General features: G+C 55.2%; 1 protein-coding gene across 4 annotated transcripts in view; it reads left to right on the top strand.

The window, feature by feature from the left end:
- LOC144937183 (uncharacterized) overlaps window positions 1-11,888 on the top strand; it is a 111,484-nt gene extending 99,596 nt beyond the window's left edge. For all 4 annotated transcript variants that reach the window (XM_078864505.1, XM_078864503.1, XM_078864504.1 and 1 more), the window contains one exon: window positions 9,998-11,888. In XM_078864505.1, coding sequence (XP_078720631.1) covers window positions 9,998-10,228 — 231 coding nt within the window. In that variant the 3' untranslated portion in view covers window positions 10,229-11,888. The remainder of the gene's footprint in view (window positions 1-9,997) is intronic.
- The last annotated feature ends 5,257 nt before the right edge of the window (window positions 11,889-17,145 follow it).

The raw sequence follows: 17,145 nt of genomic DNA, 5'->3' as shown, positions 1-17,145 counted from the left end.
ATGAGCCGTGCCCACGTTGGTTGCGGACTGCAGCGCGCCGTCGCGAGGCTTCTTGGCGTGCGGGAGAAGCGAGCGCTCTTACCCCGTCTCTCAGCCGCCGCCAGCTCGCCAACCCCGCACACAGAGAGAGAGAGAGGCCACCCGGCAGTACGGGCAAGTTACTAAATAAGTAAACGCAAACAAACAAACAAACACACCGGCATCGAGACTTCACACTCACAAAACCCAAAACGCATTCGATGCCCTGCGGTGGTGCCTCTCATTATCGTTGAGCGTAGCGCCAGTGCTGTTGTTGTTTTGCGAGTGTGTGTCCTGTCAAGTGCAGAAGCATCTCCCTCTGCTGTTTGGCAGACTTCACGGCTGGGTGCACTTTACACAAACACGACGATGATTCAACGTTGCGCTTTGCTGGCTCCGAGTGCCGCGAGCGGTGGCATTCACACCGCATGGATAGGTCACTTAAACTTCGGTGGCTTTTATTATTTGTGTATAACCGTGTGTGTTGCTCCGGGTTTCAATTTGTACCGAAATCTAGCCCACACTGTAACCCACTCTGTAACCCACTCTGCAACCCACCCTGTAACCCACTCTGTAGCCCACCCTGTAGCCCACCCTGTAGCCCACCCTGTAGCCCACCCTGTAGCCCACTCTGTAACCCACCCTGTAGCCCACTCTGTAGCCCACTCTGTAACCCACTCTGTAACCCACCCTGTAGCCCACCCTGTAACCCACTCTGTAACCCACTCTGTAACCCACCCTGTAACCCACTCTGTAGCCCACCCTGTAGCCCACCCTGTAGCCCACCCTGTAGCCCACCCTGTAGCCCACTCTGTAACCCACCCTGTAGCCCACCCTGTAGCCCACTCTGTAACCCACTCTGTAACCCACCCTGTAGCCCACCCTGTAACCCACTCTGTAACCCACTCTGTAACCCACCCTGTAACCCACTCTGTAACCCACCCTGTAACCCACCCTGTAGCCCACCCTGTAGCCCACTCTGTAACCCACCCTGTAGCCCACCCTGTAGCCCACCCTGTAACCCACTCTGTAACCCACCCTGTAACCCACTCTGTAACCCACCCTGTAGCCCACCCTGTAGCCCACCCTGTAGCCCACCCTGTAGCCCACCCTGTAACCCACTCTGTAACCCACCCTGTAACCCACCCTGTAGCCCACCCTGTAGCCCACCCTGTAGCCCACCCTGTAACCCACTCTGTAACCCACCCTGTAGCCCACCCTGTAGCCCACCCTGTAGCCCACCCTGTAACCCACCCTGTAACCCACCCTGTAACCCACCCTGTAACCCACCCTGTAGCCCACCCTGTAGCCCACCCTGTAACCCACCCTGTAACCCACCCTGTAACCCACTCTGTAACCCACCCTGTAACCCACTCTGTAGCCCACCCTGTAGCCCACCCTGTAGCCCACTCTGTAACCCACCCTGTAGCCCACCCTGTAACCCACCCTGTAGCCCACCCTGTAACCCACCCTGTAGCCCACTCTGCAACCCACCCTGTAGCCCACCCTGTAGCCCACTCTGTAACCCACTCTGCAACCCACCCTGTAACCCACTCTGCAACCCACCCTGTAGCCCACCCTGTAGCCCACCCTGTAACCCACCCTGTAGCCCACCCTGTAGCCCACTCTGCAACCCACCCTGTAGCCCACTCTGCAACCCACCCTGTAACCCACTCTGTAACCCACCCTGTAGCCCACCCTGTAGCCCACTCTGCAACCCACCCTGTAGCCCACTCTGTAACCCACCCTGTAACCCACCCTGTAGCCCACCCTGTAACCCACCCTGTAGCCCACCCTGTAACCCACCCTGTAACCCACCCTGTAGCCCACCCTGTAACCCACCCTGTAGCCCACCCTGTAACCCACCCTGTAACCCACTCTGCAACCCACCCTGTAGCCCACTCTGCAACCCACCCTGTAACCCACCCTGTAGCCCACCCTGTAACCCACCCTGTAGCCCACTCTGCAACCCACCCTGTAGCCCATCCTGTAACCCACCCTGTAACCCACCCTGTAGCCCACCCTGTAACCCACCCTGTAGCCCACCCTGTAACCCACCCTGTAGCCCACCCTGTAACCCACCCTGTAACCCACCCTGTAACCCACTCTGCAACCCACCCTGTAGCCCACCCTGTAACCCACCCTGTAACCCACCCTGTAACCCACTCTGCAACCCACTCTGTAGCCCACTCTGTAGCCCACTCTGTAACCCACCCTGTAGCCCACCCTGTAACCCACCCTGTAGCCCACTCTGTAGCCCACCCTGTAACCCACCCTGTAGCCCACCCTGTAACCCACTCTGTAGCCCACCCTGTAACCCACCCTGTAACCCACCCTGTAGCCCACCCTGTAACCCACTCTGTAGCCCACCCTGTAACCCACTCTGTAGCCCACCCTGTAACCCACTCTGTAGCCCACCCTGTAACCCACTCTGTAGCCCACCCTGTAACCCACTCTGTAGCCCACCCTGTAACCCACTCTGTAGCCCACCCTGTAGCCCACTCTGTAGCCCACTCTGTAGCCCACTCTGTAGCCCACCCTGTAACCCACTCTGTAACCCACTCTGTAGCCCACCCTGTAACCCACTCTGTAGCCCACTCTGTAGCCCACCCTGTAACCCACTCTGTAGCCCACCCTGTAGCCCACTCTGTAGCCCACTCTGTAACCCACCCTGTAGCCCACTCTGTAACCCACTCTGTAACCCACTCTGTAACCCACCCTGTAGCCCACCCTGTAACCCACTCTGTAACCCACTCTGCAACCCACCCTGTAACCCACTCTGTAACCCACTCTGCAACCCACCCTGTAACCCACTCTGTAACCCACTCTGCAACCCACTCTGTAACCCACTCTGTAACCCACCCTGTAACCCACTCTGTAACCCACTCTGTAGCCCACCCTGTAGCCCACCCTGTAACCCACTCTGCAACCCACTCTGTAACCCACTCTGCAACCCACCCTGTAACCCACTCTGTAACCCACTCTGCAACCCACCCTGTAACCCACTCTGTAACCCACTCTGCAACCCACTCTGTAACCCACTCTGTAACCCACCCTGTAGCCCACCCTGTAGCCCACCCTGTAACCCACTCTGTAACCCACTCTGTAACCCACCCTGTAGCCCACCCTGTAGCCCACTCTGTAACCCACCCTGTAGCCCACCCTGTAACCCACTCTGTAACCCACCCTGTAGCCCACCCTGTAACCCACTCTGTAACCCACCCTGTAGCCCACCCTGTAGCCCACCCTGTAACCCACTCTGTAACCCACCCTGTAGCCCACCCTGTAACCCACTCTGTAACCCACCCTGTAACCCACTCTGTAACCCACTCTGTAACCCACTCTGTAACCCACTCTGTAACCCACCCTGTAGCCCACTCTGTAACCCACTCTGTAACCCACCCTGTAGCCCACCCTGTAACCCACTCTGTAACCCACCCTGTAGCCCACTCTGTAACCCACTCTGTAACCCACCCTGTAGCCCACCCTGTAACCCACTCTGTAACCCACCCTGTAGCCCACTCTGTAACCCACCCTGTAACCCACTCTGTAACCCACTCTGTAACCCACCCTGTAGCCCACTCTGTAACCCACTCTGTAACCCACCCTGTAGCCCACTCTGTAACCCACCCTGTAACCCACTCTGTAGCCCACCCTGTAACCCACCCTGTAACCCACCCTGTAACCCACTCTGTAACCCACTCTGTAGCCCACTCTGTAACCCACTCTGTAACCCACTCTGTAACCCACCCTGTAACCCACTCTGTAGCCCACCCTGTAACCCACCCTGTAACCCACCCTGTAACCCACTCTGTAACCCACTCTGTAGCCCACTCTGTAACCCACTCTGTAACCCACTCTGTAACCCACCCTGTAACCCACCCTGTAGCCCACCCTGTAACCCACCCTGTAGCCCACCCTGTAGCCCACCCTGTAACCCACCCTGTAACCCACTCTGTAACCCACCCTGTAACCCACCCTGTAACCCACCCTGTAACCCACCCTGTAGCCCACCCTGTAACCCACTCTGTAACCCACCCTGTAGCCCACCCTGTAACCCACCCTGTAGCCCACTCTGTAACCCACCCTGTAACCCACCCTGTAACCCACTCTGTAACCCACCCTGTAACCCACTCTGTAACCCACCCTGTAGCCCACCCTGTAACCCACCCTGTAGCCCACTCTGTAACCCACCCTGTAACCCACCCTGTAACCCACTCTGTAACCCACCCTGTAGCCCACTCTGTAACCCACTCTGTAACCCACCCTGTAGCCCACCCTGTAACCCACCCTGTAACCCACTCTGTAACCCACCCTGTAACCCACCCTGTAACCCACCCTGTAACCCACTCTGTAACCCACCCTGTAGCCCACTCTGTAACCCACTCTGTAACCCACCCTGTAGCCCACCCTGTAACCCACTCTGTAACCCACTCTGTAACCCACCCTGTAACCCACCCTGTAACCCACTCTGTAACCCACTCTGTAACCCACTCTGTAACCCACCCTGTAACCCACCCTGTAACCCACCCTGTAACCCACTCTGTAACCCACCCTGTAACCCACTCTGTAACCCACCCTGTAACCCACTCTGTAACCCACTCTGTAACCCACTCTGTAACCCACCCTGTAGCCCACCCTGTAACCCACTCTGTAACCCACCCTGTAGCCCACCCTGTAACCCACTCTGTAACCCACTCTGTAACCCACTCTGTAACCCACCCTGTAACCCACCCTGTAACCCACCCTGTAACCCACTCTGTAACCCACCCTGTAACCCACTCTGTAACCCACCCTGTAACCCACTCTGTAACCCACCCTGTAACCCACTCTGTAACCCACCCTGTAACCCACCCTGTAGCCCACTCTGTAACCCACCCTGTAACCCACCCTGTAGCCCACTCTGTAACCCACCCTGTAGCCCACCCTGTAGCCCACCCTGTAACCCACCCTGTAGCCCACTCTGTAACCCACCCTGTAACCCACCCTGTAACCCACTCTGTAACCCACCCTGTAACCCACTCTGTAACCCACCCTGTAACCCACCCTGTAGCCCACCCTGTAACCCACCCTGTAGCCCACTCTGTAACCCACCCTGTAACCCACCCTGTAACCCACTCTGTAACCCACCCTGTAACCCACTCTGTAACCCACCCTGTAACCCACTCTGTAACCCACTCTGTAACCCACCCTGTAGCCCACTCTGTAACCCACTCTGTAACCCACCCTGTAACCCACTCTGTAACCCACTCTGTAACCCACCCTGTAGCCCACTCTGTAACCCACCCTGTAACCCACCCTGTAACCCACCCTGTAGCCCACCCTGTAGCCCACTCTGTAGCCCACCCTGTAACCCACCCTGTAGCCCACCCTGTAACCCACCCTGTAGCCCACTCTGTAACCCACTCTGTAGCCCACTCTGTAACCCACTCTGTAACCCACTCTGTAACCCACTCTGTAATCCACCCTGTAACCCACCCTGTAACCCACCCTGTAACCCACCCTGTAGCCCACTCTGTAACCCACTCTGTAATCCACCCTGTAACCCACCCTGTAACCCACCCTGTAACCCACCCTGTAGCCCACTCTGTAACCCACTCTGTAATCCACCCTGTAACCCACCCTGTAGCCCACTCTGTAACCCACCCTGTAGCCCACTCTGTAACCCACTCTGTAACCCACTCTGTAACCCACTCTGTAATCCACCCTGTAACCCACCCTGTAACCCACCCTGTAGCCCACCCTGTAACCCACTCTGTAACCCACCCTGTAGCCCACTCTGTAACCCACCCTGTAGCCCACTCTGTAACCCACCCTGTAACCCACTCTGTAACCCACCCTGTAACCCACTCTGTAACCCACTCTGTAACCCACTCTGTAACCCACCCTGTAACCCACCCTGTAGCCCACTCTGTAACCCACCCTGTAACCCACTCTGTAACCCACCCTGTAGCCCACTCTGTAACCCACCCTGTAACCCACCCTGTAGCCCACTCTGTAGCCCACTCTGTAGCCCACCCTGTAGCCCACTCTGTAACCCACCCTGTAACCCACTCTGTAGCCCACTCTGTAACCCACCCTGTAACCCACTCTGTAGCCCACCCTGTAACCCACTCTGTAGCCCACCCTGTAACCCACTTTTTAGCCCACCCTGTAACCCACCCTGTAGCCCACCCTGTAACCCACCCTGTAACCCACTCTGTAGCCCACCCTGTAACCCACTCTGTAGCCCACCCTGTAACCCACCCTGTAACCCACTCTGTAACCCACCCTGTAACCCACTCTGTAACCCACCCTGTAACCCACCCTGTAACCCACCCTGTAACCCACCCTGTAACCCACCCTGTAACCCACTCTGTAACCCACCCTGTAACCCACCCTGTAACCCACCCTGTAACCCACCCTGTAACCCACTCTGTAACCCACCCTGTAGCCCACCCTGTAACCCACCCTGTAGCCCACCCTGTAACCCACCCTGTAACCCACCCTGTAACCCACCCTGTAACCCACCCTGTAACCCACTCTGTAACCCACCCTGTAACCCACCCTGTAACCCACCCTGTAGCCCACCCTGTAACCCACCCTGTAACCCACCCTGTAACCCACCCTGTAACCCACCCTGTAACCCACCCTGTAGCCCACCCTGTAACCCACCCTGTAGCCCACCCTGTAACCCACCCTGTAACCCACCCTGTAACCCACCCTGTAACCCACTCTGTAACCCACCCTGTAGCCCACTCTGCAGCCCACCCTGTAGCCCACCCTTTAACCCACCCTGTAGCCCACCCTGTAACCCACCCTTTAACCCACCCTGTAGCCCACCCTTTAACCCACTCTGTAGCCCACCCTGTAGCCCACCCTGTAACCCACCCTGTAACCCACCCTGTAGCCCACTCTGCAGCCCACCCTGTAGCCCACCCTTTAACCCACCCTGTAGCCCACCCTGTAACCCACCCTGTAACCCACCCTGTAACCCACCCTGTAGCCCACCCTGTAGCCCACCCTTTAACCCACCCTGTAGCCCACCCTGTAACCCACCCTGTAACCCACCCTGTAACCCACCCTGTAGCCCACCCTGTAACCCACCCTGTAACCCACCCTGTAGCCCACCCTGTAACCCACCCTGTAACCCACCCTGTAACCCACTCTGTAACCCACCCTGTAACCCACCCTGTAACCCACCCTGTAACCCACCCTGTAACCCACCCTGTAACCCACCCTGTAACCCACCCTGTAGCCCACCCTGTAACCCACCCTGTAACCCACCCTGTAGCCCACCCTGTAACCCACCCTGTAACCCACCCTGTAACCCACTCTGTAACCCACCCTGTAACCCACCCTGTAACCCACCCTGTAACCCACCCTGTAACCCACCCTGTAACCCACCCTGTAGCCCACTCTGCAGCCCACTCTGCAGCCTGCGCAGCTTTCGAGGAGAAACGGCCCGGTGGCAGCCCCCCTCCGCTTGCGCGTCGTCGGCGCGACGCCGGGAGAGCGTCGAGGTGGCGACTCCGTCGCCTCCTCGAAACGAAAAACGCCGAGACGCTGCCACGGGCCGCAACGCAGGCGCTCGCTCGCGCGCGGCAACTCACGGGGGCAGCTTCAAGTCCCGTGCACCGCGTGGCTGCCGTTTAATTTGATCCCCGGAGGCTTCTGTTTTTAAGGCGCAATTGGTTTTTCATTCATATTTCATGCGGCGGAGGAAGCGAGGGAGTGTGCACGCTGATGGATGCATCGGAGCCATCTCCTCCCACCTGCAGAATACCAGGCGGAGGGTCTATGACACGTGGCTGTAGTTTCTCCCAACGAGTACCGGGATCCAACGAGTACCGGGTTCTAACGAGTACCGGGTTATAACGAGTCGCGGCTTCCGCCGCTGTCTTTGCTGCTGCCGCCGCTGCTGCGTAGCTGCGTGGTTCGTCACGCACAATCAGGAGTTGCCTACCAACGATTTGCCGACCACCGAAACGTGACCCCTTCACGGCACGCACCCGCGGGCAACGCCGCAGATGCACAGCATAGACGCACGGGCATAAACTCGTCGTCGCGAGTGAATTTCACAATCATCATCATCATCACTGGCCACGGATCAATCCACTGCTGGCTGAAGGCCTCCCCGAAGCCATCGCCATCTCTCACGGGGTGTTTTGGTTTTTTTTTCTGCGATGCAGCAGCCCGTCGAGCGCCTACGCAACACGCGGCGATTGGCGACGATCGCCACTCTCGGTCATTCTGGGCACGAGGAGGCGTTCAAACGCAGCAGCCAGAGTGCGCGCGGCTGATTGTCACGGCGAGTGCGACGTGATTGTGGAAACGCCGCGACGGTGTCGGACGCACTCCGTTGACATCCGCGCCGGGATGCCGATGGTTCATTCGGTTCCGTGCGGGTGTCACGCCGCTCGCTTGCTACGTAACTTAGCCGCATTTCGGTGAATTGCGTATGTGTGTAAGCACGCTGAACCGATTAGCACCGTTCGTAGCCGACCGTGCTAATCGGAGGCCGCCCACACAATCGCACCCCGCACGTATTATTCGTCTGAGGGTGATGATACCGAAACGGTGACGTTGAACAAATTATTGGGAGGCTGGCGTTGGCAGTGGGCGCATGAGCGCGACTTACGATGACAAGTAAAAAACAGCTCAACTTATTCGCAAGAACACTGTGGCCTTGAAAGAAAAATGTATATTGGGAGATGTTTAGGGCAATGGCCTTTTTGTATATAGCAAATAATAGGCGAGATAAGAGTCGCCGTCGTTGGCCATGAGTTTCAACTCTTATCGACTCCCATGCACTCCATCTCGCTGGCCTCTCCGATCGTTTGCCATGAATAAGGCCAATTACTCGAAACGTCACCTTTCACCGCCACAGTCTCATTGACACGGAAACGTGTTGATACTTTTCGGTAAAGTTGAGGTTGCCTCATTTTTTTAACTGCCCCCGAGTGAGAGCAATCCATGGCTGTGACGTGCCCCTTCACTCGCCGGGGTGGTGAAGTGTGGCGTGGTGACGTATGGCGTGGTGAATGTGTGGCGTGGTGACGTATGGCGTGGTGAATGTGTGGCGTGGTGACGTATGGCGTGGTGAATGTGTGGCGTGGTGAAGTAAGGCGTGGTGAATGTGTGGCGTGGTGATGTATGGCGTGGTGAATGTGTGGGAAAGCCTTCGTCCAATGGGCGGTGGAGAATGGCTGGGGGGAATTGGTTTCTCTTTGCACGTATTTTTAACAAAGCGTATTGAACATAAATAACCCGAAAGTCACAACGACAACAACAACACACTCGACAACGCATTGTCAACACATCGTTAACAACGCCGCTCGCTCAGTTACTCGCCACTCCCTGCCTCTCCCACTCCTCGACACGCATCTCCCCACCCTCTCCCCACACTCTATCCAATCTCTCTCCACTCTCTGCCGGCTGTCTACACGCATCTCCCTACTCTCTCCCCACACTCTGTGTATGCTGCTATGATGAGCGCTTTTATTCGGCTTTTACGGTGGCACCGTTTTGTTAATCACTGTTAATTCTATTTTCGGTCCCTGTCTCTGTAACGCACCTTGCGAGCTTCGGGTAAAAGGCGCTTTAGAAGTGCAAATTATAATTTTTCTCCCGACGCTCTCCACTCCCTCTCCACTCTCGCTCTCTCCTCTAACAAACGCTGTGGTGACCTCCAGTGGAGATTGGCACACTGCACGTTGCCATCGGCCGTGTGGCTCAGCCGAATCTCGCCAGGGAGGATCTGCCCCACCAGTACTTACACTGCCAGCGGCTCGAACCAATGTTCCGCCTTTTAGGGGACATCTTCAGGAAACTGGGGGTGCCCTTCTACAACAGCAGCTTCGTATATGGGGGGTGCCTTACCTGGCTAACAAGCGCCATGACCTCGCCAACTTCGCCTGTGCTCAGGCGAAGATGGCGGTGTACAGAACGAGGAAAAAGATGCTGGAAGGTGACACTGACGGCTGCTCTGTGCTTCCAGTGTTCAGGGGCCTGCTCAAGGCGCGACTCCGGCTGGAGCACGAGTACCACACACATGTCGGTGATGTGCGCGTCTTCTTCGAACGCTCGGGAGCCGGACAAGCCCCTCTCTGTACCAGCGTGGAGGGCACCCTCGTGTTCACCTTCTGAGGCGCTCACTCGTCACCGTGGCGTGCCCGATGATCACCACCACCACGTGACTTTTCTTTCGTGTTGTGCGCGCTGCATTTAGCGCCACAGCGCGTGGATTTATAGCGATTATTTATTTGCTGGTGACTGTGTATTTCATATCGGAATCGCCTCCAGTGCTGTTGCTGCTGGCGGCAATAAAAGTTATTTAAAAGTCAAAAGCCTCTCCTCTCTCTCTCCACTCTCTCTGTCCACTCCCTCTCCACTCTCTCTGTCCACTCTCTCTCACTCAACACCCTCTCTGCTCTCTCTCCACACGACTCCTCGTGTCCCCACCTCGCCGCCCCGCTCCTTAATTCTTCACGCACACCGATTCTATTAATTCTCGGCCAAACGCAATAATTGCTTCCGTATGAATGTATTTCTTGGCTTTGCCAGTTAATAAATCAAGCCCATAATCAATCGATTGAAATGAATGTAACAGATGATTTCATGAACTCATTATTCATCGTGTATGTAATTTGTAAAAAAAAAAAACATTAATTATGATTACTACGATCTTTTTTTTATGAATACGAACGGTGTCCCGTGCGTGACTGCACACGTGCGATTATCCAACCACCAAAACCCGCAAACAACCACGGCTGGCGGTGTTGGCTGCACACGCTGGGGTCGTTTGACGTGAACCGGTGAACCGGTAACCATTTTCACAATCGCTTACCAGTGCCCAACAGTCGGAAAGCAGTCGACCGTTTCTGGCGGAGTTTGAACGCTTACTAAACGCGCCGATCGGCACCTGCGGACGCAACTCTCGCTCGCTCGTGAGTTTGTTTGTTTGGCGTCCGTTTGCCCTCGCTCCTCAGTTAAAAGTTAAAGGCGCTGCCCTGCAATAGCTCGTTCTCGTCACCGCTGGTGGAATGGCCTCCACTCTAGAGGTAGCTCTGGTCTGGATGGTATTTGGTCTCCTCTTCCATGCTGACGAGATACGCTTGACCCCACCGGACGCGACCTGCCGTTAGACAAACTGTGTGGTTACCCATGTCTCCTGCTGGGTGTGTGCACACGCTCCGACACAAGTGTTCAGGCGCATCGGGTGTGTGCACACACTCTGACACGTGACGTCTTCCGTTGATCGCTAATTGCAGTGCTCGTACAGAAAGCCTCGTCATTAATGAATGCGTTGGGGATGCGGTATCGCGATCAGCCGCGCCTGTCATTACAAACGCGCCGCACATGAGACCCCAATAGCCAAATGCTCGTCCTCTTTATCTTACTCCGGTGTTTAGTTTAATCATGTTATTCCGCGTAATTGACTTTTGTATGAAGTCAAGTCATGATCTCACCAAATCCGCATCCAATAGAATCCCTCTACCGAGTGACATATCCGTATATTGATTTTGGGTCCTATCGGACATGTAATATAAATGTGGTCGAAAGCCCTACTTCATCCGACACAGGCAATTAATACGGCCAATTAATTAAGTTGTCACGTGAGCAAACGTGCTGATTACTGCTCCAGCAGCACCATCGGTGCGCTGCAGAGCGATCCACTCGCGCTTAACAATTTGCTACGGACGTTTTCCGCTCATGGTTACAGACAGCATCATCAGGCATTTCCCAGAAATCACGGACGCAGCAAACCTCACACCTTCCAGTCGTCACACTCAACTTGCATTGGCGACCCGAAAATAAATCGTGAATCATGTTATTGGTCGCTAAACCCCTTCGTGTTATTTATGTAATGATGTTTACGTGTACGACAATAATACAAAATTAACGTACAAAGTTGTTGTGTTTTATCCTGCCTTCATTGTTTGGAATAACAAAAATTACATTTACAACACACACTGTATACAATTTATGCAATATTCATATTGATGGTTAATTTGTAAAACTGAACACATTTGCTCATGAAATATTAACACCGTAGCCTTTGTACTGCCTCTTACACTCACGCAACTTTGGCGAAAATGTGACAACTAGAAAGTGAATGCATTAATGATCTTACAAATGGCTGTGGTGTGAACCCAGCGCCTTCTGCATCAAAAGTTGGTGCCGACCCTCGGCACCGACCCTCGGCGCCAGCGACTGGAACGCGCAAAGAAGCCGTGAGCTCACGACGACCCGCAATTACGACCGCAATGGTCTGTGACCGGAAGGTTCTGCCACATTTCTCTCGATGATTTCGGACGGAATTGCGCAGATGGAGCGTGCACGCTGAATGCACCTCAATATCCCGGGATCCTTTCGCGGGCAGCCGAGAAGGCTGGTGGTTCTTCGCTGGGTGGGTCACGTGCCGAGCCTGAACCGAACCACGATTCTCCGGCCCGATTCTGGATCTGGGGAAGTGTCCATTGCATGTGACGTCAATCAGTACTCCGTGAGTACACAGCATCACGTCGTCTGCATCGATCTCGACTCACTGATATCGCGTGTGACGTGAGCGACACGGCTTGGCTTTTGCCGCGTATAAACAACCGGGCGTCTCCTGAGCCGCGTGCGAGGCTGGCTCAGCACGGGCCCCGGCGCAGCTCGCATGTGCCTGTGGAAAACAAAAAGATACAGGAGACTCTGTCCGGGTGCTCATTCCCGGCCAAGTCAACACGGGCAAGCAGTGGCATCGCGTGGATGGAAAGGGCCCTGGCACAACAAATGAATGAGGATCCCGGTCCACATTCCGCCCTCTCTGTAGCCCAGTAGCCGGGCCCCTCTGGCCCATGGGTCATGGTGCAGTTGCACCGCCTACACACTCGGTAGGTTTGGCACTGCGGGGCCGCTGTCACTGGATGGATAGTCGCACCGCAAGACGGAGACGGTGGCAGCGTGGCAACTTCGTCAAGCAGTGACTAGATCGTGACTAATGACGGTCACGATATTTCGGTTAGAACGCTGCCATGTCAAGAAATCGCCTGGTCACTTTATGCATTCGCTCTTGCTCGGAGCGAGAATGCGAAGCAATCCCTGGCGAGTGAATGAATGCGCCGGGATGGAGATTGAGTGAGCGAATCGAGGGAGCTAACGCTGCAAGATTTAATTTTAAGGAGTCACCGCCAAGTCCGCGAAGGCGCAGGCTGGCATCGCGAGCGAGGGGGTTAAACATGCAGATGAGTTCTCGCTTTTGGCCCACGGCCAGTGTCACGGGAACAATTTAATCAGGACAATCCGGCTCGCTTCGTGCTGTCAGCTTGCTCATTGGATATTCACCACGCCACGGCCCTGCCGAGCGCTTTCGGTGCGCGGATGACCGGGTCGGCGTGGCGAGGTTCCGTGAGAGCGGAATTCCGCACTCACGGATTTCGTCACAAGTCGACGCATGTCGTCACATGTTGTCACAAGTCGTCACATGTCGTCACAAGTCGACGCATGTCGTCACATGTCGTCAAAAGTCGTCACATGTCGTCACAAGTCGTCACAAGTCATCCGACCGCATTGCCCTGAGTGGCGCCCCATATGCTCGGGCCTCGGGAGCTCAGCGGATCTGAGCCTCTGTGTGCCACGTGGACGGTAGAACACACGCGTTTAGATCATTTGGCTGCTATGAGTTCCCACATGATAGGCCACCTGTACTATGGATGATATCGGTCGCGAAAGCCTACGTGTTAAACTCACTTCGTTATAGCTATCATTTGTGGTCAGGCCTCCTCTGAAAAAGAACTATATGGCTCGGTGATCTTTACCTGGCAAAAAAATATGTTTAGAGACTGCCTGGGAATGCCACAGGCGTTGTAACCTCGGGCTATGAGGTGGCCACATAATTGATTTTTTTTCTCGCAGAACAGCGATGAGTGGCGTGCGGAGCGTTCTCTGTTTCCCCTCGTGTCGGATTGCGCTGGGCACCCCGGTTTCCTCTCCACAGGAGGTCGAACTCGTCTTCATGGCAGAGAGAAATTACCCCAATGCGGCAGAAACCTACAAATATGACTTTCCTGCCTCAACTAACAGCAGTGTTGTTGCTATAACTATCATTATTGGTACTACAACCGAACCGGCAGACACACACAAAGACAAAGATCCCCCGTATAGCCTAAACAGATTGTTGGGGCAAGTGCTGTTAGCGAGCACCTATGAAGGCCGGAACGGCGCACGAGGGTGTGGGTGGCCAGCACCACGCCCGGCCGCATTTGTCTCCCTAGTGGCGAAGTTTACACATCGCACCAGGTACTCATTTGAGGCTGAGTCGACCTAGGTGAAGGCCCACTTCTGATCATAGTCACTGGTGTTGGCCGTGAGCAGGAATCGAAGCCGGATCGCCGGGTTCATAGCGCAGCGCGCTAACCGCTACACTATGGCTCCCCATCCCGCACACAGACACTTACACACAGACAGATACATACCGACAGACACACACGCACACACGCGGGTGTCACGTCGCGTCGCGTCGGCCTGGAAAAACGAAATAAACGAGGCGCGGGCGGCTCGTGGTCAGAGGGCCCGTCGCAACGCTCGCCGCTCCTCTCGCCAAAATAACACTCGCTGACAGCCCCTTAGCTCCCTCGCCAAGACAGCCCCGGCTGAGTCTCACCCCGAACGCCCCCTCCCATGACCCCCCCCCCCCACACCTTGCTGGCCCACTCACACCGACGCATCGGCCACCCGAGGGACCCGCGGAGAGCTGGGGGCGCCACGCGCTTGTCAGGTGCCAGTCTGGAGTAGTCGCGGCACCTCTGTGCCATTCCATTGAAGTCTCTCGATGATTCCCACGCAGTCGACTCCAACCCCTTTGGCTCCGCTTGTTTATTTCATTATTTACCCCCCCCCACACACGGTTACTCGGCCTCGAACGTGCCAGACTCATTAAATGATGGATTGAGCTGAGGCCAGCATCAGGGCTGGCAATTTACTATGATTGCATTTGCGATTATTCTAATAAGACTGACCTTTACGCCCTTAATATTAATAATAATGATGCTATCTCCTTAACCTCCCAACTGGAATGCACAAAGCCCACACCACCCTCTGTGCTTTTGAAGAAGAAGAAGATAAAGAAACCACCACGTGAGTCCACAGTGGCCGGGTGACGCGCTTGTCAGAGCGTCAAGCCCGCCTCGCCGTCAAACGTCGCTTTGAATGTCCTGCGACGATCTCGTGACAGCGTGGGGGGGGGGGCGTAAAAAGGCCACGTGCCGGAGTTCGAGGGAGAATCTGCGGAGCGTCTCTCCCGCGGCCGTTCCGTGACGCGCGGCGCGCACCGCTGTGCGAGGTTTCCTCGTGGATCCTTCGCCTCGTGATCCAATGGCAGTGGCACAGCTCAACTACATCCCCCCGTTGTTGACTCATCTCTCAACAATGTGTCCATGATATGTATCACAGACGAACCCTTCCCCGCACACCCATAAATCCTTATTTGCTTTCTTTACCCGACAGCCGATTGAGTCCGGCGTTCCGCGTGCTGGCGCGGGCCGCGCATCGTTGGTGTTTGCTGCGGGCAGAGGCTGCGGTTTAGCGGATTAGCGAGCTCCGCGGGACGGGGCTTATTGAGGGCCGCGCTCTTGCGTTTTCTCGGTGGCCGCGTCGCGCAGCAGGAGCACGAAACCCTCCAAGTACGGTTCCCGCGGGAGCCAAACCGCGATTGGGGACTCCTCCGCCGAGTTGAGGCGACGCGTTTGCACGCTCGCGAATTATCCCGCCTGCCTCGCGATCCTTAATCCGTGCTCGGGGAGCAGCGGCTCGTGGCCTGGGATGAGAAGGGAAGAGAGAGAGCAGCAACCACATTAAAATCTCTTCCTTATCCTTATTTTAATCAACTGGGTGAAATCAGATTTTTTTTTCTTTCGGTAAACTATTGATTTTCATTAAATACATTCACTGGGAAAGATATGAGCCGAGTAAAGGTTAAAGAGAAAAAATTAATCGGATTCAATATTGCACATTGTGAACTAAAAATAACGATGGGAATTCCGTAATGTCAATATTTAAACTGCATTACTGCGATGGAACCCAATTTAAATTATTCCCATGTTAAATAAATGTGTTTTTTGTAACATTGAAAAAAAATTCCACTTTCTCATTTTCTGAGATGTCCCTCTTGAAAATGACACTAACCTTTCTTGTACAGTCGTGACTTACAGTCATAAAAAATGTATTAAATGCATCTGTGGACACATCAGAGCAAAATGACATTTGCCGCTCTTTTAAATGTGACATAAAAAATGTAGTAGGAGAAAATGCAATTGATTAAATTAACATTTTGCCTGCCATTGATCTAACATTCATTTCTTCAGGGGTGCCCGGATCAAAATGAAGCGCCTAGTTTGTGATGGCACCGTATAAAATAACACTGGGACAATCGCTACAAATGTTTTAATAACCAAAATGAATAGGCTTCGGTATTACACGAGAGACAGGTGAATTTTGCCGGGGGATCCTGTAATGATTTCTTTGGCAGATGATGGATGCAGCGTGCGCGTGTGTGGCGCTCGGGGCAAGCGGCACACCGGCCGTCGTTAACGCCTCCCTTGCTGGCGCCGTCGACAGCGCCCGCCCGCCTGCCCGCCCGCCCTGCCCGGCCGGCCAGCGTGTGGTTTGGCGAACCCCGGGGAACGGGCAGCTCTCTCGAGACAAGGGTGGGCGGATCACCGTGTGAAAGGAAACCTGAGCGCGCAGAGGAAAAAGTGCCCACGCGTGCGGGTGAGACAGCCCTCAAAAAGGTCTGCATGGACAGGTTGTTCACGAGCCCGCTTGCTGCGCTGCCATTCGTGTGTATGCATACTGAGCTCGTGTAGCTCCCTTTATCTTTCTTGTGAGCTCCTCTGGCCACAGTTGCACCAGGCTCGATGGGCCCACATGCTGGATCGCATGGCCCACGTGCGAACCAGCATGTGGGCCACTCGAGCAGAGCAGCACACGACACCTACACGATACGACATGCCGTCCCCAACCGCCAATCAAACTCATTGAACTTACTGCCAATCTCCGAGCAAATTCCCGAACTCTGAAGGTTTGGGAGTTTCAGAAGTCTGTGTGATTCACCAACCCTTGCCTCCAAAGCACTATATTATAAGCTGAGTGGTACGGTAATAT

Source organism: Lampetra fluviatilis, chromosome 18 (assembly GCF_964198595.1).
Source record: "Lampetra fluviatilis chromosome 18, kcLamFluv1.1, whole genome shotgun sequence".
NCBI lineage: Eukaryota > Metazoa > Chordata > Hyperoartia > Petromyzontiformes > Petromyzontidae > Lampetra > Lampetra fluviatilis.
The sequence above is the reverse complement of the archived record's forward strand: the minus strand, read 5'-3'. Positions and strand labels throughout refer to the sequence as shown.